This window comes from Corvus hawaiiensis, chromosome 2 (assembly GCF_020740725.1).
Source record: "Corvus hawaiiensis isolate bCorHaw1 chromosome 2, bCorHaw1.pri.cur, whole genome shotgun sequence".
NCBI lineage: Eukaryota > Metazoa > Chordata > Aves > Passeriformes > Corvidae > Corvus > Corvus hawaiiensis.
Genome location: NC_063214.1, coordinates 69486499 through 69512328, shown reverse-complemented (window position 1 = coordinate 69512328; position 25830 = coordinate 69486499). Strand labels below are relative to the sequence as shown.

At 36.0% G+C, this 25830-nt stretch overlaps 1 protein-coding gene across 2 annotated transcripts in view; it reads left to right on the top strand.

Moving 5' to 3' along the window:
• The window catches only part of KLHL1 (kelch like family member 1), a 197312-nt gene that overhangs the window by 115134 nt on the left and 56348 nt on the right, over window positions 1-25830 (top strand). For both annotated transcript variants that reach the window (XM_048295548.1, XM_048295547.1), the window contains exon 5: window positions 8413-8625. In XM_048295548.1, the coding sequence (XP_048151505.1) occupies window positions 8413-8625 (213 nt within the window). The remainder of the gene's footprint in view (window positions 1-8412; window positions 8626-25830) is intronic.

The window sequence follows — 25830 nt, the reverse complement described above, 5'->3', positions numbered from 1 at the left end:
TCAAGGGAGGTGATCCTTCCCCTCCACTCACCTCTGGTGAAGCCACACCTGGAGTACTGTGTCCAGTTCTGGGCTTCTCATTACAAGAGAGACAGAGCTCCAGGAGCAAGTCCAGCAGAGGGCTATGAAGAGGATGAATATCTCTGTTATGAGGAAAGGCTGAGGGAGTTGGGCCTGTTCAGCTTTGAGGAAGAGACAGCTGAGAGGGGAACCTCATCAATGTATATAAATACATGAAGGGACAGTGTGATCAAGGCGATGGTGTGAAACAATTGGACAAGAGGCAATGGGCAGAAACTGATTAACAAAAAGTTCCCCAAATATGAAAAAGAACTTCATTACTTTGTGGGTGACTGCATATTGGAACAGGTTGTCCAGAGACCCTGTGGAGTCTACCTCAATGGAGATATTTAAGAACCATATGGACATAATCCTGTGCAATGTGCTCTAGGATAACCCTGCCTGAGCAGGCAGGTTGGACCGGATGACCTTTCTAACCTTCCCTAAACCTTTCTAACCTTCCCTTCTGTGAACTGCATCCTATGTTATTACACTGGTTCTAAAAGACGTGTTCTCATCCTATCCACTGGAAATCTGTTCCCAAGCTTAATGCTTTAACAGCAAGAAATACTTTTTTTTCTGATTTCCAGTTTTCTTTCAATCAGATTTAATTTATGTGAGTTTCCTGTTACACTTGTTACCCTCCATTTTCCTTGTTTTTCCTCTTCTGTGCCTGTAATCAGTGTAAACAAGACAGGGGCTCTATGAGGACATAAATATCCTCACCTTTACATAAATCAACATTATCATAAATCAGCATGTTCTCTACATTATTCTCATACTGAATCCAAAACACAGCACTGCACCAGTTATTAAGAAGAAAATGAGCTCTATCACAGCCAAAAGCAGTACAGTAGGAAAGAACGAAAAGTTGTGCTAGAAGAGTAAGAAACTGAGATTGTCATGGTGACTACTTTCCTGAAGTGTTACAATTTAAACCCAGAAAACTGTCATTCTGTTATCTATGTGAGAAGGGTTGCATTCCTGCTGTGGAAACAGCGCAATTTAAACAGCTGGGGCAGCTCATATTTTCCATACTTGGGAAGTGCTAAGGGTAAATCTTAGACAAGTAAGAGCAAAACCAGACAATCACCAGAGTCAGTACCAGTATGTATCCACACTATACGATACTGTACCATTGTGATAATTTGCACTGTGATTCTGTATTTTTGCCACTTTCAGCCTTTTAAATCCAAAGTGCCTCTGGATGATTCACAGTACTGATCTCTTCTGCTATTTACTTGAAATTGTGCTGTGAACCTGTCCAATGACAAATATATCAATCTGGGCCAATTCAAGTCAGAAAACAGAATCATAGAATACTTCAAGTTGAAAAGGACTCTCAGGGATCATTGAGTCCAACTCCCAGCCCTGCACAGGACAATCCCCAAGAGTCACACCATGTACCTAGGAGCATTGTTTAAATGTTTCTTGAACTCTGTCAGGTTTGATGCTGCTACCACTTCCCTGGGGAGATTTATTTTGGGAAAGTAAACAAGCATTAATAAAGACCCCCAAAAAAGGGAAAGAAAAAAAAAATAAAAGAAGGAAAAAAAGAAAGATGCAATAATTAATAGCGATAAAATTGGTTTACAGACTGCTAGAGTTTTGTTTTTCCTAGATACCATGGTAGGAAGAAAATGTTGTGCATACATTGAGGCCTAATGCCGAGAAGCTCCAGGATTTGTGGGATGCAGGACCTTCCAGGACAGTGTTGGAAGATTGTTTCAGTTAGGGGGAGCAAAATGTGTACATGTCCTCATCCATCTAGCAAATTGCGCCTGTTTTGTGTACAGGTTTAGGCTTCTGGAATCTTACTAGATGTGTGTAGCGGGTTCAGTTTGTAACTGGGCAGAAACACCAATTTAGTGTAGTGGTTCTGTTCAAATTATCACTTACTTATCTACCTTCTGTGAGATAAGAGTTAGGAGAAAGCAAAGCAGGCACAAAACTTAAAAGAATATAAAGAAGTTTATTAACAGACCTAAAAGAAAGGAAAAAAAAAAAATCATACCACACCTTCAAAACACTTCTCCTCTTTCTCCTACCTTAGGATTTCAGCTCTTCTTGCTTTACTTAATGTCTGCAGGCTTCATCTATTCTGGAGGAAACTTACAGCACTAAAAGGGTTAACCTCACCTGGGCTGTGCAGCTGGAATTCGCTTATCGCTGTTGGTCACATGATCTTTGCTGGGCAGTGGGCAGCTTCAGCTGAATCTTGGCCGCACTGGAGGGGGGGTGTACAGCCAGGCCGCGCTGCCTGCACGTAACAGGGGTGTGGGGGGCTGTGGATGGAACAGGGCCACATGGCTCCAGGATGGCTGTGTCCCAGCCCAGCCTGGCCTGAGCAGGGCCCAGCCCAGCCCCGCTGGGCTGCACAGGCCCTGCTCAGTTACCTGTCCCAAGGCCGGAAGCAAGAGAGAGCTTCCAGGGGTTTGTCCATTCTTAAATGTGGACCACAGAGGCAGTCAAAATTTTAAGTGGCTTAAAAAATTGTCAATATTCAAACTAGCCAGTTGATTGGTTCTGTTAAGTCATAGAGGAAGCTGTAAGCACCTCTTTGCAAGAAAATCCCTTCTGGGACTATGCTTGCTAACCCATGTGAAAAAGAATATGTGCAGGATGTGAGACAAGATCCTTCACCAATACAAGAAAAAAATATTAATCATTCTGACATAGCTTGAAAGTTTTTAGCCAGTTTATCATTAATAAACCAACATGGCAGCAAATGTCTGTGAGCAACTGGTTGTGAGCTACACTTAGATTGTGGAATCCCAGAATGCTGCATCATATTGACAATGAATGACAGTATAGTATGGCTAATTCTGTAGCCTCATATCCTAAAACTCAATTATTATTGTTATTATTTTTTTTAATTAATTTAAAAGTTGCAAGTAAAAAAAGAAAATATTTAGATTTTGAAAGTCTAACTTAGTCATCTAGAAGTCTCATACTAAGATTTCAGTATGCTGTGTGAGATGGTACCCACAGTTGCAGTCTCTTCTATCCTTAACATGCTGTCTGCTCTCCCCAAAAAGCAGCAGTTTCTTATCTCTCTTCCCACTGACAAAGTTCAGAGGAGCATACACAGATATGTAGGATCTCTTCCACCGTCCTTTGAACACCCCAGCCTTTATACCCCTTTTGTAATGATTATATTGGGCTGGCATCTGGTGCTGGAAGAAACGTAGATCCTTGGATTACCTAGGTCAGCTAGAGCTCACTCTCAGATAAAATCTGAGATTTGGTTAGAGATTCAGGATCCGAGGTTCAGGTTTCCAGATAGAATCTGGGATTTGGCAGGAGAACCAGACTATAAGGCTATTAATAAATAGTGGTCCTTTGTTTAATGGGAGTTCACAAACCTGAAAAGCCCATTCTTCTTAGGGAAGAAATTACACAATGTTATAAAGGGGGTGTAGTATTATATGATACACAGCTGATATGGAAAATCAGGCATAAAAACAAGAGGTTTGAATTCAGTGTAACACAGCAGCAATAATTCCAGACTGAAATAGCTTGGGAATTGACCAATATCAAAATTTGCTTTCATGTCTTATCACTTCAGAAAGTATACTACCAATATGATTTAATATGAAAATCAGATGCACTATTTATTCATTTATTTAAATCTTCTCATGAAAACCTCAATTCTAAACTAAAAGTAGTATGAGCTTAAAATATTATGGACGTTAGTGATGTACTAAGTGAAAGCCTAGTATATGGATATCTTAGTTTTGGCATTAGTTTATTTGGTTTAAATTTTTTAATTGTTAAGATCACAGCGTCCAAATCGCAAAAACATAAAACATTTTAAATAAGACCCATACATCCAAAACCAGAAAACCTGCTAAGCATTTTACTTCCTTGGCATTTCTGGTGTAGCAGGTTCTGAATAGCACTCTCAGAATATGACGTTCTTTGTCAACATATGAAATTATTTAATATTTTTGAGGTTCTTCATTATAACTGATATATGCTGATTAGTGAAATCAATGACATAAACATCAATGAAAACTAGCTTTTGCTAGATAATTTGAGATAATTCGATAATTTGATTCCATGTGGAATAATGATCATTACAAGTTAAGATTAAAAAAATCTAATTCAATTGTGTTGGTGACATCATTATAAAGATATGTGGTATTAAATTTCATTTGCTAATAATTTAATTTTATTAGAGCCTTTATGTTTATATGATGCATACTCTATTAAATACTTGGGCAATTGCTTATCTGCCTTTAAATATAGATGTGTTTTGTTTACATGGCTCTACTGTTCTGATGCTTCATGCTTATTTAATGCTAACCCTGTGTACTGCTGAAAAGCTTTACAAGTGAAACATCTCTGCCATTGAAATGCTATGACTCCACAGCAATGGTTGCTGCATGGTCACTTGGAGAAAGTGGAAGAGCAGTCAAGTGACACAGCTTTGTCCAAGCAGGTTCAGAGACTTTCATACTTTCTACTGTAGGTTACATTTTCTGAATTAAAAGCAAAAATCCACTACTCCACTTATTTAAAACATGGAAAGGCTATGCAAATGATGCATGCAGAAGGGGCCCAGTGCGTCTAGTGAGACTTATGAGATAGTGAAGACCAGATCTACAAATCCTCTTAAGTATTTGAGTCAAAAATTACAGGTCCTGGAGACTCATACACCTCTGTCACATAATCTTCGGCACACTTTAAGGTTCAGTACCCTTGTTCTCCTAATAAAGTTTTATGTGCCCATGAGGACCTAGGCATTCCTGAAAGCACTTCACTAGAACAGGATGAGAGGAAATGGCCTCTGCTTGTGCCAAGGGAAAAGGACACTGAATATTAGGAAAAATTTCTTCCCTGAAAGGGTGGTCATAGTGTGGAATCACCATCCCTGAAAGTACTCAAAAAACATCCAGATGTGGTATGTGGTACTTGGACATGGTTTAGTGCTGAAGATGCCAGTGTTAGGTTAATGGTTGAACTAGATGATCTTAAGTCTTTTCCAGCCTTAATGATTCTCTAATTCTGTAACTGTGTAGCTCAGTTCCTATCTTGCACCTTAATTTCAGGAGAACTTAAATTTTATTAAATGTATCATGGAAAGATGTCACAGATATCTGTTGTATCCTGTAGAACAGTTAGCCATTGAAATATGCTTTGCTGCTCCAAATGAAATTAACCTCAAGAAATTAAAATGTTATCTAGGAAGATTTAACATTCATTAGTCTGTTCAGGAAATGCTAATGAGTTGAAGGAGAGAATTTTTAGCTCTGAAGATCAAAAACCTGGATTTTATAGATACATAATCAGAATTATATCTATGACACTTATATATATGTATATATATGGCATATTTATTACATATATGGTATATTTATAATATATATGGCATATTATATGTATAAAACATAATATATATTTGTTACTTTCTGCAGTACTCATGCCTGAGTAACATGAAATTAATGTAAGTCCAGATGTTTAGTAGAAGAGATTTGAGCTCATATGTTTTGTCTGAAAACTTTGTTTGATTCTACTTTAAGTCAATGGTCAATCAGTACAGAGGCTGGAGTAAGTTCTCTTTAAGCATATATGCAAATGAAAAACATTAAAAGATGACCAAAAAGACCTTAATCAAACCTAAAATTATTGTTCTGAAGTTAGAGCTCCTGCTTTGAATGCTATTTTCAATTAATTGAGTTCTGTGAGTTCCTGAAATGTATTCCACCACCACAATGCTTCTCTATAGTACTGGGTCTTTGGATTAATATGCTATTGCAGAGTTTGATGTTGGTTCCTATTAAGAAGTAGAGTTATATTTTTTTTCATAATGGGATTTAATCTCAGTTGAACCACGCTTAATTAAACTTTGTCTTATAAATCATTTTATTGAGAAGTGCAATGAAATTTTGTGAATTTTATGACTTTTTAATTAAAATGAATTAAGCCAGCTTGTGGTTAAGTGCCTGCCTACAAACTAGTTCCCTTACATTTCCAAGATATTCTACAATGTTCTGGACACACAATTTAAACTTTATCAGGAGGTAATAGTTTAAAACCTCATTCCAGAGAAATCTACATTTTTAGGGTCCTATTGACATTTAATCTAGTGATTTTGAAAATAACTGAGTCCTGTTTTGATCCAATTATCAATTATGTTAAGGTAATTTAACAGCATGGTTAATGTAGTCCATGACCATATATATATACCTTTGATTTTCTGTTGTGTCAGCATCCTATATATGTAGAGTTAAAAAGTAACTGATTGAAAATTAAGTTTTACCTATCAAAGCATTCACATTCATAATAAAAAGCATAATTTTTAACTATATCTGATTTATTCCATCTGCACTTACGTATTTTATCTGTAATTACATTACACATTTCAAGGATCTACTGTCTCATGATTTTGTCCTGTCTATGTCTGCATTATTCATCTCTGCTACCTTATATAAAATAGTACGCAGTTAATTTTTAATAAATATGCTTAAGCAGTAAATTTCAAAAAATATAAAGTTGGAGAATTAAAATAAGAGTTTCCTTCTATTGCATCAGGCAGGGAAGGACAGCATGTCACATACTAGAGCCGGAGTATAATTCTGATGTTGCAAGTCTTGCGCATTTTTTTCCTGTATTTGTTATAATGTCTTAGCAATACTATGTTAGTTCTATTTCAGTTTCCAATGACCAGTCAGTCCTTCTCCTGGTGCAGACCCAAACAAGCAATTACAGATAGCATTGATTTGGATTTTGATAGCTGAATTCAGCTAAAAACTGAATTTAGTGGGTGTAGCAGTGGTATTATCCACTTCCCTCAGTTTCAATATTCTTACACTTAAGTCCTTGATTAACGTTTTGTCATTCTTTCCCCACTTCTCGTCTTAGAACATCTATCCAAAACAGAATAATGAAATTCATTACTATCTATTAGATGTTGTAACTTACTGCTCCCTCTATTACTTTTTACATTTTTGGTTTATATAAAAATTTTGTTCTTTTTTCTTGTGCCTCCAGTCTTCAACTACTTCACTTTCGTCTTATAATTGTCTGTGGATCAAGAATATGAAAACACATTTACAATTTCTCCACAGATATGAAGCACCCTACAAGAAATGTTTGGAAAAAAAAATCTGTAGAACTGTGATTCTGCTGTGTCCTGTTGATGTAGAGTAGGTAGTTCAGGGAGTGCTTAATTCAGTCAGTAGGATTCAGACAGCTAAATGCAACACTTTTTTTGTTGTTTATGTTTTATGTCGTTTATAAAATAATTTTATAAAACCAATTTAGTTTATAAAACCTATTTTATTAGTCCTGGTTCTGTCCAGGACAAGGTTAATTTTTTGCAGGAGTGGGGCATAGCAAGGACATGGAAGTTGGTCTGTAAAACCTTATGTCATTGCCAGGAGTGTAGGGGAAAGGTCTCTTCCAAGGGGGAGCAGTTCCTTCCAGTCAAGTAAATGTGACAGAGGGATCCATCTGGTGTTGTCTATTGGGGATGGGGGGGTTGGTGTGGGGGCTGTGGTTCTGTGTGAATCGTTTCCTTTCTTGTAGTATTGTTGCTGTTACTGTTTGTTTCCTTACCTCATTGCTTTTTCCTGTAAATTGTTCCTATCTCAACCTGTGACCTGTACCTTTTGTGCCTCCAGTTTTCCTCTCCAGCCCACCACAGGGAGGAGGGGTGAGGGAAAAAGCAGGCGAGCAAGAGAGTGTCATGTGGTTTGGAGAGTCTTGGTGGGAGCACTGAACTGGGGAGTACCATTCCTAAACCACAACAGTATTAGTTTTCAATACTGTGGGATTTTAATTGCTGTAAACATTTTGCATGATAACTGGATATTAACAATCTGTTCTAAACAAGGTCAAAAAATAATCCTTAATTCATGGTGCTATCTTCTCCTCATATGTGTAGACAGAAATCTAGATATTCATAATATAACTACGTATGACTGACAAGTTATTTAAGAAATAGATCAGACAGTGAAAATATCCAGGAAAATGTAGTATGTGCATGTAAAGACTTACAATATATTTAATGTGCTCAACTACAACTGAGTTTATAAAAAATTCAAACAACCGCCTTTACTAATTCTGACAATTTTTAATTACAATATTATCATATAATCTTCATATTTTTTTTCGGAATATATTTATATATGAATTGCAACTATGGCTGTTGAACTCTAATCGTTTATGTTTCGTTTTTCTCATGAGCTGCAAGGGTATGGCAGAGCATACCCATATCTGGGTATGGCAGATATAGACTAATCTTATGGCTTATTAGCTTTAACAGTTATTTTTTATTTTCTTGCTGGATCTGAAATTACTGGATTACTGGATATTACTGGATCTGAAATACCTTTTTCTTCACAGGAGAATATAATGGAAGTTATAAGAAATCAAGAATTTTTACTTCTACCAGCCGAAGAACTCCATAAACTTCTTGCCAGTGATGATGTGAATGTTCCTGATGAAGAGACCATTTTCCATGCCTTAATGATGTGGGTGAAGTATGATATGCAGAGGCGATGCAATGACCTAAGTATGCTGCTTGCTTATATCAGATTACCACTCCTTCCACCTCAGGTATTTTTAGAATTATGCAATCATCATCATCATAACAACAAGATCGTCATCATTATTGTGTTCTTGTGAAAACTCTCATCAGTTTATAATCTGCAACTTCTGAATACTCTGTGTGTTTAAAAGCAAACCTGTTCAGAATCAGAAAAAATGGGTGGTAACCTTTCACCCTGAGTGATCTCTCTTGAGGATTGGGCCAACACATACACAAGAAGGGCAGAGTTGTGAAACTGAAGAGGAGTAACTGCAGATTTCATAACATGCTAAGGATAACAGGCAGAGTAATAAATATTCTCAGTAAAAAACCCAGCAAAATCTAAACAGAACAAACAAACCAACAACAAAAAACCACATGGGGCTTATGACAGATACCAGGCTGAGGATGAGTCAACAGTATGAATTAAGAGAACTCTATATTGTTCAACAACACAAAAAATTCTGTCACCAGGCCATATGAAGTTATTATTCCTGTAATAGCTGGTGCTGCTAAGGCTGCACCTGCACTTTTGTTTCCAGTTTTGTACTCCACAATTTGATAGGCATAGGAGAAAATTGGAGAAGGTCCAGGGGTGGGCTACCAAGATAGTATGACAGCTAGGAAAGGAGAAGCAGAAGAAGTGGGCTTGTTCAGTCTAGTGAAAAGAAGACTAAGCGATGACCTAATAGCAACTCAAGGCCTGAAGGTAAGATCATGGAACCACATTCTTGAGCGCACCACAAAATGTAAGAAGAGGCAAACATTCCAACTTGCAGCATGGGCAGTTCAGTTTGGACATTGGCTTGGGGAGGAATCACTTGGAATGCAATGAACAAATGTAGCAGTTTTTTCAAAGGCTAAGTGATCTTCTTCATTGAAGGTTTTCCTGAATTAGCTAGACCAGATCACTAAATCCAGTGTTGGCAGAAGCCCTGATGTGACTTGACCTAGGTGACCACTGGAAGTCAGCTGGATCTCCTTTCTTATGAATGCTTCTATGAATCTGTGATTCAGGCTTCAGCTCCTGATTTTTTTTTTTTTCCCCAGAGAACTAAGTAGCAATTTTTTTCCATAATTCCATACAACTGATCATTCTCCTTTCACTTAGTGTACTGGGTCTGCATGGAGTGAAGTTAACTTTCTTCATGGCAGCTGATAAGGTGCTGTGCTTTGCACTTACTGATAAAACAGGTGAAAGTAACCCATCTTGTTAACAGATCCCTTGGGGCAGATTAGAGTGAAACAACACTGAATGACTGGTGTTTTTAAACATACATGCGTAGGCTTTATTGTAGAACAATTTGGTTGTACAGGAAAACAGGCATATAGCTATTTACAATATAAAAGCATAAAAATGTCACTTAAGAAAATGTATAAGAAAGAGAAGGAAGGGATAAGATTAGAAAAATTTCACCACCTGTAGGCCTCAAGATGAGACTTGTTTTGATGTCTGTTGAAGTGATGGTCACCACATACTGATCAGAGAAAATTTCAGACTGGATCACCAGCTGACAGAGGAAATCCCAGGAAATCCACAGGACAAAAAAGCTACTTGGTTTATATTCTCTCTAGTAGGAAAGCCCAGGTACCTCCCTGGGAGTGGGGAATTTCAACTGGATGATGTAATGTTGTGGATCATGGGACACTTCGGGAGTCTTTGGCACCTTCTAAGATACACCTGCCTATTACATCAATGAATTTGAGTCCCTTAAGACCCATTATGGCCCATCAGCAGAGCTCAATACCTTCAGGCTACATGTGGATGCCCCAGTACTTCGGAAAAGGGGAGTTATCACAGCTGAGGCACTTGAGTAGAGATAGTAGTGTGCATGGAAGGATTTGCCTCTGTCCTTACCTGGTTCAACACCCAGCTATAGCCTGAGGTGTCAGCTGTGCTTGCTCTCTGCACCTCGGAGGTTACTTTGCACAGGTCAGCTTGTTCCTGATTGTTTGAGCCACCAGCATTCCAGTCTCTCTTCCAGTATCACTTGAGGAGTGCTCCCTTTACCTTATCTCAAGTTCCCCTCACAGTCCGAATTCCAGACAGTAGGCATATTTGGGGAGAGATGGAGAGATGGGTTTCCATGGTCCCAGATGAACAGCTGCATCTTTGCAGTTTTCTACTGTGGGCAAAAGTCCTCCAATGATTTTAGCAATTTAAGCCATTAACAATTTCAGTCTCTTACACAGTGCTGGTAACACACGTGTTTTGGCTATTGCTGAGCTGCACTTATATAGCAAGGGAGTAGGTGACTAGTGAGTTGGGTACATGAAAAGAAAAAAGTTTAAAAACTGTTTATAAGGAGATTTAGAAAGAAATATTTTATAGTGATATACTGGCAATTCTTTTGAACTTTCTGTTCTATTTAATATGGAAATTAAGTCATACACACTGGTGCTGGTCTGTACTTGAGAACTGCTTCATAAATATATCAACTATAATGCTAAAAAAGCAAGGTGTTTTTTGAAATTAGAAATAAGATATAACAAAATTTCAGCAAAAAATTATTGAGACCTGAAAGTGAAAATTTACTTTTTATTACCAAAAGGGGATTTTTTTCTTGCTGTGGTTTATACTTAAATATATATCAAATAAAACCCTCTATCATTTTCATTGCACTGGAAATTAACTGAAGAGCTCTCTGGAAAGAAGCCAGGTCAAAATTAGCAGCTAATCATTGGACCTTTGAAAAAAACCCGATTTATATTCCTTACTTTTAAATTCTTTTGAAAAATATGAACTCATAGACTACAGAGATTATTAACAGATTGGAAAGATTGTACTGAGATCCTCTTAAAATGAAGCTTTGAATTTGTATCCTGGGTTTTCATGATACCTCATTTCACTCTCAAGTTGCAGTAATTATATTGGCAATGTAGTCAGACTTAAGTACTACAATATCAAACAATGGGATTCATAATCCAGTAGATGAATTTAGGAGAAGTCAAGCCAGTATTAACACGTTAAAAGGAAACTATAATGAAGCTGAAAATGAAATAATAGAACCTGCAATGTTGCCATAGAAACTTTTTTTGCTTCTTTGATTTGCCTGGAACCATCTTCTGAATTAAAACAGTTCATATTTCTTCATTCAAGTCAAAAAGCAAATATTGGTAGCTTGGCCAATATAAGAAATTATTTCACATTATGATAAGTAGTTACATAGGTAATAGGCAATATAATAGCTAATATAATAATAAGAATACTTTCCAATAGGTGTTCCAGACATTTTATGTTGATCCATACAGGAAACATAATTTATGCTCGTTTTTGTTCTTAAGGGATTTGTAGAGAGTAAAAATTTGGTGGCACTCCTAAAGCTTATTAATGCTGAAGTATTTAGATTATTTAATTGAATTGTTAATTTACAAGCTTATTATGAATTTTTTTCACTGTAACTTTTAATAGCATTCTGTACAGAGAGTAAGTTAAACAAGTTAAGAAACAAGCAAAAACTATATTTAAAATGACATTTAGTCAGTTGTTAAAAAATTATGAGAAGCTACTTTTGTGGCTAAGTGGTGGCACTCTTGCCCTCAATTTTCAGCAGTATTTTTGAATGAATTTTAAATTAAACCCTTTTAATGTTAAAAAATCCCAAAAAATTAGTACATGTAAAACAAAACAAAAACACTACAGACAGTTTATATACAGGTGTGTGTGTGTATGTATATATACATATATATGTCTTTTTTTTTTTATATGATATGATAAACATATACATAGTCACAGCATCAAAATGATAGGATGCCTGAGGTTGGAAGGGACCTCTGGATAACCTCTGGTCCAACACTTCTGCTCAAGCAGAGATAACCTGGAGCCATTTGCACAGGACTGTATCTAAATAGTTTTAAGTAATTCCAAGGATTGTGCCAGTGCTTAGTCACCCTAACAGTATAAAAATGTTTCCTGACGTTCAGCAGAAACGTCCTGTGTTTCAGTTTGTGCCCATTGACTCTGGTCCCCTGGGCACCACTGAAAAGAGCCTTGGTGTCTCTTTTATGCAGCCTCTCTTCATGTCTTTATGAACATTGGTAAGATTTCCCAAAGGTTCTGCTTTTCTGGGATGAACTGACCCAGCTCTCTCAGCCTTTCCTCATAGGAGAAGTGCTGCAGTCCCTTCATTATCTTCGTGAGCCTTCACTGTATTCTCTACAGTATGTTCATGTCTCTCTTGCACTGAGGAGTCCAGAATTGGACACAGCTCTCCTGGTTTGACCTCACCAGTGCTGAGGCTGGGGGAAGAATCACTTTCCTTGACTTACTGACAATACTTTATCTAATGCAGCTGCAGATACCACCTGTCTTCTTTGAGGCAAGGGCACAGTGCTGGCTCCTGTTCTGCTAAGCTACTTTCCAGCTGGGTGGCCCCCAGCATCTATTAGTGCATGAATGTACGTTACGCATACACATGGGCATACACACATATATATATGAATTTATTTAATTCTTTCATAGTAGAATGTAGTTAGGAACCTTTTCCTTAGAAGTGAAAATCTATAGTTTTGGAAAGATATATCCATTAAGGTATGATTAGAGAATAGCTAAAGGTGTTCTCACCTTAATCTCTGATGACGTGATACAGTGATTGCTATTCCCACCCCTCAGGGAGCAAAACAGTTCATCTAAATCCTCACTAATTGGATATAGACAAAAGTCTAACCTTGCAGCTGAAGCTGAAATATTAACTTCTGGCCATGAAGGCACATGGTGTAGAAGAGATTGAATCTATTCCACTGAATTCTCCTTATCTTTCTCTCCACCTTTCTCAAAACACAATAGTTTATTCTGTGTTTGTATCTCCTGTTCCCTGACTCAAGCTGTGCTGTGAAGCATTCGATGCAATGCAGCTGTGTATTTGAGCCTCTGCCTATTTTGATTACTAATGATGTAATCATGTTTACTAAGATGAAAAGCTGGTTGCTGCTGTTTGTCTGTACACAATGTAATGTATCTGTTAATGTTGATACTACAGCATGAGCCAAGAATTCTGCAGCTTCTATTGGGCAAAACATTATTTTTATGGTTTTTTTTAAGAGTCTGAGAAGTTGCTGATGGTACTTGGGCTGCTGAAGGAAATTACAAGCAAGAGTTAGAAGTTAACACGATACTGAGTACCTAGAATAGCATGACAGTAAAGATGAGGATGTGATACTGTTTTAGTGTTTTTCAGATGTGCATGATAAAAAGAGCACAAATATTTCATGGTAGAAATGCTTAAATTAAAGCTAACTTGTATTTCAGAAGTGTGCTGGGTTTATAAAGGCTGTTATTTGCATCCACTTGTAACAGTAGGAGAGTTAAAAAATATCATAGAGTAAAGCAGAGATATTACTGTCTTTTCCTCTGCAACACTTTTAATAATATCACTTTCAGAGGCTTGCAATTCACATCAGTAGGATAATGCATAGTCTTTGAGTATTAAATACATTGTGGCTCAGATCCAGTGAACCTGTTATAGGCATCTAAATTAGATTTCTTGCCCAGGAGCAGAAACAATGCAGTCCTTATAAAATGAAGTAAATACCATGTAAGCCACTGGAGAGAAAGTAAACAGATCCACATGAGTTGTCCTCTTATTTATACTGAGTTGCTGTAGGTAACTTGTAGGAAGCACTGAGCCTCTAAATCCCCTTAGAATTCACACATTACATCTGACTGTACATGATCTGAAAAATATATATGAATTTGCATGTAATAATTGAGTCAAAACCCTTTAAATCTTAGCTTAGATAACTGACATGATGAGGTAAACTTGTAAATTCCTTCCACAGCTCAGCTGACATTTGGCAAGGAGTTATTTCTTTGTACTGCTAAAAAAAACCCCAATTAACCAGGCAGTTGTCAGACAGGTTCATTAAGTTCTGACCTTTTCAATATATATTGAGCTAGAGGAAACAAGTGAATGTTTCTTTGCTTAGCAAAAATGGAGGGTATCATTCTATGTCAGTCAATCTTTAAATTTGTCTTTGAGAGCAGTGTGATTGATAATATTAAATGAGAAGCTTTTTCAGTTCTCTGACTGTCTCCAGCATCACTAAACAAGTGCAGCTAATAAGAACTCACACCTGAGTAGAGTTCCAGGCTTTTAAGATTGGTTCCTACCAATTGGTCTGGGGTAAATCCTAAGTATGTGTGTAAACTCAGTCATCCTCTACACCATTTTGTGAATTCTTTCAATCATTTCTAAATAATTGCATACCAGGAGATTATAACTTGAATCTGAAAAGACTGAAGGTATGATTCAGTTTCTTACTCACCTATGTGTAGAGGCTTCTCCACATCTCCACATCAGCTAGATTCCAAACCTCTCACTATAGTGATGCCTTTTCCTGGTCTTAGAATCAAGAGTCATACACGGTTAGAAGGGGAAAAGGGTTTTTACCTTGGTATTTTTTTTAAGGATCTTTAGGTGCACACATCCAGGTCAAAATGCACCGAAGTGCACCCCGCCAAATGCACACCCCCAAAAGATTGGGTATAACATTATAGGTCTTACTAATTAGCATATCTATCAAAGATTCCCCAATGAGAGGCTCAAGTGAGCCCCCCGCCCCAAGGAGCCTTCCCCTGCATGGTTCTATCTTGGTTTACAGAATATGTTCTGGAGAGGAACTTGGGGTCTGGGGCACACTGATCCCTAGCTACGAAGCTTCTAAAATGTTTAGTCTCTCAGCTTGGCAAACAAGTCCAAGAATGTAGGCATAAAGCACTAGGAATACAGAAGTTGTAAAAAAAGGTATGACGGGGTATAAAAGAAAAGGCAAAAAATGTTCATGGCATCAATAGGCAATGAAGATCTAGTGCCCTTCCCAACGCTTAGGAGCAAACATGTGTGCTGATTTGAGAAGTTCCATGGATTATCGTGCTGCCTGGCTCCAAGCAATTTTTCTGGAAACATTTCCTCATAAATCCAGGGCTATATTTACTGGCTCTGTGTGGATTCTTAAACACCTTGTGGCATCTCAAATGGTGCTAAATGCTTGGTTTTGTGCAAGTGGATTAAGCATCACTTGATTTGAACGCCAACCTCTATCAGAATAATATAAATTAGGGAATGTGAAGAAATTTAACAATATTTTTAAAGTAATATTTATGTTAATTTCAAGTAAATAAAAATTAATTACCTTAAGAATTAATAACTTCTCAGTCCACAAAAAATGAATTTTGATCAAGCTTCTAGGATGATCTCCATAGTCCTCTATTAACTTACCAATGTAGGAGAAATTTGGGCTTGAAATTTCAGTTGCCTGTATAATGACAATTAGTGGAGTATAGCCAGTAGAAACACAATAAGCTGTTACTTTAAAAATTTTCTTATATAGATCATAGAGTAAAGCTAACTTTTTGACTTTTTTTATAGCAGCTTCTCTGGCAGTGGATGTAGCTTGTCAGCTGATACTTTACCTGAACAAAGATATGATACTTCAATGCAGTGTGCAAGATACAATCCAAAGGATTTCTTTTTTATGCCTTTTAGATAGTTCTAGAATTGTCCAAAAGGCCTGTCAATATGGCTGGGAATTTTTTGTGTAGATAAATGACATGCGAACATTTGTAAACATGTAAACAAGTGAAAGTGATAACTGCTTAACATAGTTATGTGTGACATTCTTTTCCAAATGCATTTTATTATCAGTAAAGTTTAGTAAATACCAGTAAATACCAGTAAATGCTTTAAAGGTCTTACGAGGTGCTTTTCAAATAAAAGGTTGTCTCAACATAATACTCTTTCTTTATCCAACACACAGGCAGCTTACCTGACTTTTTATTCAGTGTCTCATGATATACTGAGCATATGGTTCACTACTAAACATGTTAGGGTAAAATTATTTAGTGGAAGAGTGGATTTTCATTAATTAAATCACTTCTTCATGTGGTCATAAAATTATTGGGGAATGATAATGATGCATAGAAAATAAAGACCTTGCCCCTCTTAAACTAATTCTGTGTTGTGAAATACTTAGAACAATAGTTTCATAAAAATGCTGTACTTCTGTTGCTTATTCTATGCATTTTTTGTGAAACGCTTATGAGAATATATGTTTCATATATGTCCCCACTAGAATGTATACACTGTGTCCATGTGAAAACAGATATTTATGGATAAACTAGATTATATTAACTGTTAAATCAATTAGAAGCTCTGGTCATGTAAATAAGAGGATATCTTCCCTTGACCTTTGAAATAGCGCCATACTTAAATGAGTAATACATTTGAGCTACATTCGCATAAAATGATGTCTTCAGTTTTGAGAAGACATGTTTTGCCTTTTGCTTATGTTTTTACAAGGTCATATGATCTATAGTCATTATTTGGCAGGTTTATATCTTTTTCTCTCTTACTGACTGTCAGATTGTAGATTATTGTTGTGGGTTGACCCTGGCTGGGTGCCAGGTGCCTACTAAAGCCACCCTGCCCTCCTCTCCACAACTGGACAGGGGAGAGAAACTACTGTGAAAGGCTCATGAACTGAGCTTTGCTGCTAGTTTTTGGTGTTCCATAAATCATGCCTCCAGAGGTCAGGCAACCATAAGTTATTGAAAGTAATGAGGCCAAAGATCAATTTCAACAATTGTTAACAACAGGTAGTTTTAAAAGCAAAACTCATTATTGCTAATGATGTCACTGAAATCTGTCACTCTTAAGTAAAGAAGGAAGGAAAAGGGAGGTCTAAGAGACGGATTAGACTTACCCTCCATAATGTTAAGTCCTTATTTTTTGTAGTGTAGTGCTGTTTTCTGCATGCTTCCTTCTCCCTTAGATTGAGTCAACATAGTAGACAAGCACAAAATTATAAACATTTTCTCTTCTAATTCTGGTTGAGTCATCCTCATTTCAGAGACTGTGTATGTCTTCAAAGAATTAATCATATTTAATATTTGTAACATTTAAACATTAAATATATCTGGAAAAGGTACTTAAATACAGTTCCCCTTCTGTCATGTTTTCTTATCCATCTTTTTTGTCTATTTCTAAGACTGAAGATCGTATTTGCGTCAGGAGAACATTATTTATGGGAAAAAATGCTTCTTTTATGTTCCATTTCTCTGTACTTATTCTCATATAAGAGTTTTCTGAAAATTACATCAATTTTGGTAGACTACAGCTAGCTACAGTTAATAGGTAACTACAGTAAAAAATAAAAAGCCAGTAATTTTTAAATATGGGCTATTAGTTCTTCTTGACTGAATAATGTTTGTATTCCATTTGTTCCATCTGTCGTGCTTTTACCTAATCTCCTATTTATCACTTTCAGAAAAAAAAAAAAAAAAAAGTATTCCGAAGAGCTTCAAATAAAGAAATATGCCTTCAAACAAAAGGACACTAGCCAGTAAGAACATTTTGTCAAAGGCCAACCTTTTTATTGCTTCTAGTGTTGGGGTATTTTTTATATTTTCTCTTTTTTTTTTTTTAATGTGATTGGGTTTCTTTAAGTTTTTGTTTCACTTCCTTTTGAATACAATTTGACCTTTTGAATGCAATTTGACCGTTTCTTATTTCTTATGTAGTATTTTAACAATATTGCAAAATATACATGGCTCTCAGAATTATGAACTTAGTTTTTTCCTCAAGGAGTAAAGAAGAAAAAGTACAAGGTACTCTAAGAGACATTGATCTTGCCTAACTTTATCTAGAAACTTAACATTTAATTTAAGAAGAGATTTATCTTGAAATAAAGATGTTTTTTCTTCTTTTTCTGGAGAGTGAGCGTACTTTGATGAAGTAAAATGTAGATCTGTGCATCAGTAGAATTTTGTAGCTAGCTTGCATCTTAGATTTTGCCCTCATTTCAGCCTCTCTGTAAAATACATAGATTGATAAAATTGTTGTGAAAAGATATCACTGGAGGCAGAAGCTGGGGTGGGAGGGTTTAAAACAATTGCTGTTTTCCTAAAGTGAATAACATTTGAATCAGTAATACATCAGGTTGATAAGTCAATTGGTCAAATTAGTACCAGTTTCAAAGACAGACCTGGTTGTACAAGGAGTCCAACAAAAGTCAGTATATGTGCCAAAAAAGTGTGGGCATATTTACAAATTAAGCTATAATTTTAACAGTGTCATAAAAGATAACATGGGTCCACTTACAGAAAATAATACTGAAGATTATAATAAATGGGTTTGTTAAATCATAAGCTTTGAAGAAGAGTTAATGTTGTGAAAGTGATTTCAATACCACAGTTTAATTACTTGCCACAGATGCTACCAATGAATGCTCCAATTCCATTACTTAGTTTATTCGAGAGGAAGGGGGAAAAAGTCAGTTTCTTTATTTCTGTATCAAATGTACAGCCTCAGAGAATGTGTGTGTACATGGTTGATTGTTTCTTTAATACATTCTTTAGTGTAATCTAGTGATAAGCTAAGGAAAACAAACTTCAACTGTGCTATACTCTTTTATTGGTTTGGTTTTTGTACCCTGACGTGGGGGAGGAATAGGGAGGACTTGTTTATAACTGAAGGGTAGAAAGCCAGTTTAAAATTTTTTCTGAATATTAAATAATTTTTAGTGTGTTGGGGAAAAGGAATTACAAATCAATTAAATACTGAACACATTTCTGCTGCCAGTACTATGATCATCAAAAATGCAAGCTTAGGAGATGTCAGAATTCAGATTTCAGGCAGAAAACATAATTAGATTTTTCTTCCAAAATTGCAGTCTGAGACTAATCACTATTGCTGCTACGTGACTGATGTCTTTGCAATATATTATCACCTGCATGCATACAGAGATCACAGACCTGTAGTCAGACTAATGAAAGTATGTGGTGTCTAAGCAGTAAATCCTAATGTAGACTATTCATAATAGAAATTATTAGCTGTATGTTTCAAGGAAGAGCTGGTCTAGAGTTTCTTAAAGATCGTTAAGTCTGCTGCATCTTATTGCTGAGGAGAAAATAATCTTTGTCTGAGAATACAGAAATCTAAGGGATTTAGTGTAGTCTTTCTTCCTGAGTTGGTTGAGCAGCTGGCTTGACTAACACATCATGAATAATTTAGTCCATAAGCAACACAAATATTGAATTTCATATACTGAGTATTTATCTTACTACAGAAAAATGCCTGGAAATCTCTGAGCTGAAAAAACTTTACTGAAATCATTAATTAAACATGAACAAGAAAAAAGAATTTAAAACAGATCCAGAATGTTCAATGAGCTGAAAGAAGATGGTAGAAAAGAAAATGAGACATGCTAAATTTGAGGTATTATTAATTGCAGATATTTTTCATTATTTTATTTCTAAGACAAAATATTGGAATGGTTGTTTTAAAAGCTAACAAAACCTCAAAATGATAAATTAGAAATAAGATTATTTTAAAAAATTAATGTAAGGCTCCTGATTACAAGTCAAATGAGCAAAGCAGATGATTATGTTGGCTTTAGCTCAATACATTCAATTCCTAGCAAAACCAAAAATGTCTTTTAGTAATATTGCTAAGGTTCATATGGGTAAAATGGGATTTAGAAATGGAGTTGAAACTTCAGCTACATACAGGATCAGTTTGAAACCTTGTATTCTCTATGTTTAGAAGTTCCCAAAAAAAGTTAACAACTTTTGTAGTTTTTTCACTGTTTAAAACCTAAAGGGGAGACTGAGGGAATATTTAGGTGTTTTCATTTACTTTAGATAAAATCTACTTGCAAATCAGGATCTGTATAATAAATGACACTATTGATAGTACCTCAGAGTGCAAAAATTGGCAGAAAATAATTTTATGACTGCAGTACATTTTATTTTCAAGATATAGTAATTTAAAAGCAAGTTAAGTGAGAAATATTTTTGCAGTAAATTCACAATTTTACAGTTCTTGACGTTGTACCTTCTGGTATGCAAAATGAAGGGATTTTTTGTGTACAAAACTGCCCCAATTTTTAAATTAATGCATAATTAATGTCTTTTTATAAAGACATTATATGCATAAAAAATGTCTTTTTATCAGGACCATTCAAAATTTTAATGTTCTCTGATTATCATTCTTAAAGATTGTAATAATGTATGCTTAATCAATAGTCCAAAATACTTTCTCACATAAACAGTGCAAACATGATGCTCTTCTCATTCCTGTTCTCAGGATTTTTTTCATGAGTACTTAATTTTGTAAGTATAAAAACAAAATTTGTTGTATATTTTTCCTTATTTGAAAGTATTACTGATGACTGAAATAACTTGCTGATTTTACTTTTCTTTAGTTTCTTTTACTTTATTTTTCTGAATAGCTAATAATACTACTACTGGAAACCACTTAAATTTCTAATGCAGGCATGTAAATGAATACCTTGCATTGTCAAGAAAGCCAGAATGCTCTATTGCTAAAATCTGTTCAAGAATAAATGTTAAGCAGGATATTTATTTAACATTGAAATAGCAAAAATTAAAGTGATATTGAAAGTAGCAAACCATACCTTAATTCTATTTCCCAGTACCTTTCTGTGATTAATTTCATAGTTATCTTTCATTTTTTACTTGAGCAAAGGAAGAAATTTAGAACTAATCCATAGTATTGGATAACTTTGGATTCTGATATAATTTTATCCACTTTTACAAGCATGTAAGCACCTTCACACAAAAAGTATGTGGTTTGGATGCCAGATGCAGTATGGATGTTTAAGACTGGAAAAGCTGGTGTTGTGGTTTAACCCCAGCCAGCAACTCAGCCTCACACTGCTGTTTGCTCACCCCCCACCCCTGGTGGGAGGAGGGAGAGAATCAGAAGAGTAAAAGTGAGGAAACTCATGGATTGAGATAAAGACAGATGATTAGGTGAAGCAAAAGCCATGTGCATAAGCAGTGCAAGGAATTGAACACCAAGCAGGTGTTCAGCCATCTCCAGGAAAGCAGGGCTCCATCACGTGTAACAGCAGTTTGGAAAGACAGACACCATCACTCCCAATGTCCCACCATTCTTCCTTCTTCCCCCAGCTTTCTATAAGAAGCATGAAACACCATATGATCTGGAATATCCCTTTGGTCAACTGGAGTCAGCTGTTCCAGCTGTGTCCCCTCCCAATTTCTTGTGTGCTTCCAGAGTCCTCACTGGCATAGGCTGAGAGGCAGAAAAAGCCTTGATCTTATGTAAGCCTTGCTCAATAATAGCTAAAACATCCCTGTGTTATCAACACTGTTTTCAGCACAAATCCAAAACACAGCCCTATACCAGCTATGAAGAAATATAACTCTATCCCAGCCAAGATGAGCAAACTGGTAAGAAAATGCACTGTAAATATTCTACTGAAATAGGAGAAACAAGGAAACCTGTTCCAGTTTCTCACAATGAAGCAAAAAAAAATTAAATTAATTAACTCACTATTATGTTTATCCCACAAGTTCAAAGGTTTTTAACTAAGAAGTTTAAATACATTAAACAATTGTCTTTATAACAAGAGAAGTGTTATCCAACAGAAGTAGCTGAGAGTTTATTCCTTTTGTAATAAAAGTAGTAGCACTTCTCAGGGGACTTTATTCCTCTCATATTTGCAGTGAAGCATAAATAGCCTGACTGATATTTCTTAAAATGGGTATATTTATTTATAGCTTTAATCAGAATAGCAATTAAGTTGAAATCTGCAGTTATGATAGTATTACAGGCATTTCCTGCAATTGTCTTATAGACAGAAAATACAAAGTGTCAAACAATTTATTCCTTTCACCACATTAATCAACAGAAATACTTACATTCATATGGCAGTATTATGATGTAGGAATAATGACCCCTACCAGCTTTAGACAGATAAAAATTTCTTCTAGTTGGATCTTTGTCCATAGAAACACAGTGATTCCTATCATCTACAGCAGCATCAGCATGGTAAGACTTTGAAAGGCTGAGAACTATTTTTGTAGAAAGTTTCAAAGCAGTATTTTTATTCTTTCCAGAAAGTCAGATAAACACTTTATTTGCTTTTCATTTTAATCTGTACAAAGAACAATCGTGACCTTACATTTCAGAGGTCTCCATTCTTTTCTGGTAGCTGCATTACTGTGATCATCAACAATAACCAGCTGTAAAAAAGCTGTACATAGAAGAAGACTCATAAAAGGACAATGATGGCTAATCAAACATCTCTCTTGAAAAACATTCAAAGTGCAAACTTTAGGTCATTAATTCTTCAGATATTTGTTTCATATGGTAATGTGATTCTCTGACTCAAGGTTGTCAAGTGACTCCAGATATATTTTGGATCAAGGAAGAGACTTACGGGCTTTCTTAAATGAAACGTGGCATGAAAATCCACATTTCATTAATTCACAATTCATTTAAAGGACTTTTAACTTTTGGTTCTTCTGTTACCATTTTTAATACTATTAAGATAATTCTAATCCTCTGTTCCACATGACATTGGCATGTAAGTTTCTAAGGGCACAGAACACTTTAGGGCTTTTCAGAGGGAGAATGCATCTAGGTACTGCATAATTTTTAGAGAACTGGAAGTTGCTTTCTGTCTGTGAAAAAATTAATGTGTTTGGGTATGAAGTTCAATACTAATCAGTGTACAGAATAATTATGTTGTTAAGGACTATTCAAGACTCTAAATCATAATAAACAGACATGGGCAGATAGAGACCACATAATGCATTATTTGGAATGATGCTGTGCCTCTTTTGTAAGCATCCATCTACTGGATTACAGATTAAAACTTTTGCATGTGCTTAGTGTTTAATTTTGGCATGCAGGGAGTACTTTCTCACTTTGTTCACTTTTATAGACCTGATATTTGTCCTGGAGGAAATACCCATGTTTTTTCTTTTTAGTGGTAGGACTCCAATGGTGTTTCATCATCACCCCTTTTGGATAATTACTGTGTCTGAGGCACATATCAAGGTGGAATCTGAGGTTAGTTCATCCTGACTGAGTGCATATTGTCACACCTTGCACTTTTCACAAGGTAGAAAGCTCTATCTAAATAACCAGTAGGTGTTCTGTGCCTCTTCAGAAGTATGAGGTCACTATGAAAGCTTTGGTGAGGCAGCTCTTTGCCTCTTCCATTGCCTTGTAGTCTCTTCCAAGAGTGGAGTAAAGGAAAGGAGTGGTCATTTTCTTTCCAGGTAGGTGGTATCCCCTTTTTCCCTAGCAGTGGCTGAATTTCATCCTAGATGACACATGTTCAACAGGGTAGAAAGTGACCAGTTCCATGTCTCAGATGATCGTTTATGTAGAATATGCATGATTTTGCTTAATATCATTCAAATCAAGTATTCAGATCCCCATGATCATAGCAGCAAATCACTGGGATAACAGAGGATCTGGGGAGATCTGTCAGGAAGCAGCAAATGCAGAGCTGCTCCTCAAGGAAGGAGGGAGCTGAGGGTAACAGCAAGGCAGGCAGCAATCAGTGCAGTCCCATGGTGCACCCACTGTCAGTCACTGAGCTGGTACCAAACTACTCATTTTGTGCTGATTAGACTTGACTTTCCTTTTGGCAGTACTTGAGTACCTTGCACTCCAGAACTCAAATTGAATGTGCTTCACCGAGTTGAACATGCCTGTTCCCTGCAGCATGGTGCTGAGAGTCATTTGGAAGTATATCTAACAAAGGACTTTTTGGGGATTTTAACTGGGAAAAATGAGAAACATGATGACACGAAGTTACAAAAATATTTCTAGTCCAAGAAGTTCTAGCAATGGTAATTAACTATGCTGGCGTAGCACTGGTATTGTAGTCTTTTGAGAAGCTACAGCTTTGTGAATTTCCATGTTACAAAGCCCAGCAATATTTATTTAATGTTAGATACAATTCTCTCTTAATGAAGGATGTCATAGACATGGAAAAGAAAGCTGAACATAATATGGTTTCCAGGGAAACATCCTTACTAACTGAATTTCCTGGTCAAGTGCATCCTGATTTAATAAAGATATATTGATTGTTTTGACATAATCAGGAAAGATAACTATGGAGTAGAAAAACTTTGAAGCAGATTATTGAAATTTAGACAACATGAAACAGCTTTATATAACTTCTGGTTACTAAATAGTAGCTTCAATTTAATTTTTTTTTTTTTTCCTGCTATTCACAAGTTTTAGCCTTTAGGAGATTCAGAAATACATTGTTTATCACAAGTTAGCCCATGTTCTGAAAAAAGTGAATAGGAGAGAGGAATGAATAATTTATTCTTTTTTAGGAAATGAACAAATGTTCCTGTCCATTTTAAATTTTTTATTTATAATTTTTCCATTATTTTTTCCATTTCCTATTCATTTTTAAGGTGAATTTCTAACTTGAAAGAAAAAGAGATTAAGCTTTTATTTGTGGTTGGTGAATTAAGTCCCAGAATTTTGTGACAGAACAGTGTTCATGGATTATTTCTTCTTTATTTGAAACACCTGGCAACTCAGTTGAAAGATTTCAAAGATGACTATTTGCTTTAAGAGCCTAAGGACCTCTGTGTAAAGGAGTCAGTCTAAAAAGCAGTCTAAAAAGAAGTCACCAATATTATAGTTGGACTTTGATCCTTACTGATATAATAAGCTTGCCATAAAAACCTTTGCCATCAATTTCATTAATTCCGTTAAGCATTAGAAAGTCTATGTAACTTAATATTACCTCAAATTTGTGCAGAGAAAACTGGTAATTTGATTTCTTAGCTCTCTTGTGCCTGTGTTCTGTTTAGTTAATGTTGACAGAGTACTCTGTTTGGTTCAGTAGTCCTAAATGTGTGTTAAATCATTTTGCAAGAGAAAGCATCATCCTGCCTAAAATCTGGACATGGTTTGTTTTCAGATCTTTGATTTTATAGTCTCCTGAGCAGTGTGCTGAACACTTTAAAGGCAAAAAATCACAAAAAGAATACATGAAAAATCTAAACATTATGAGATAAAAATTAACTTAGTGTTATGAAATACGCCTAGCACCCCTGTTTATATGCATACTTTTAATATTCTTATTTAGTAATGTTAATTGAATAATAACTAGAACAGGCACACACAAATACATAGAAACCTTTATCGCAGAATGACAGAATGACAGAATCATAGAATCATAGAATGGTTTGGGTTGTAAGGAACCTTGAAGATCATCTCATTCCACCCCTCCTACCATAGGCAGATGCACCTTCCACCAAATCAGGTGGCTCAAAACCCCATTCAGCCTGGCCCTGAACGCCTCCAGGGGTGGGGCATCCACAATTTCTCTGGACAACCTGTTCCAGTGCCTCACCACCCTCACAGTAAAAAATTTTCCTTGTAATATCTAATTTAAACCTACTCTCTTTCAATTTGAAACCATTCCCC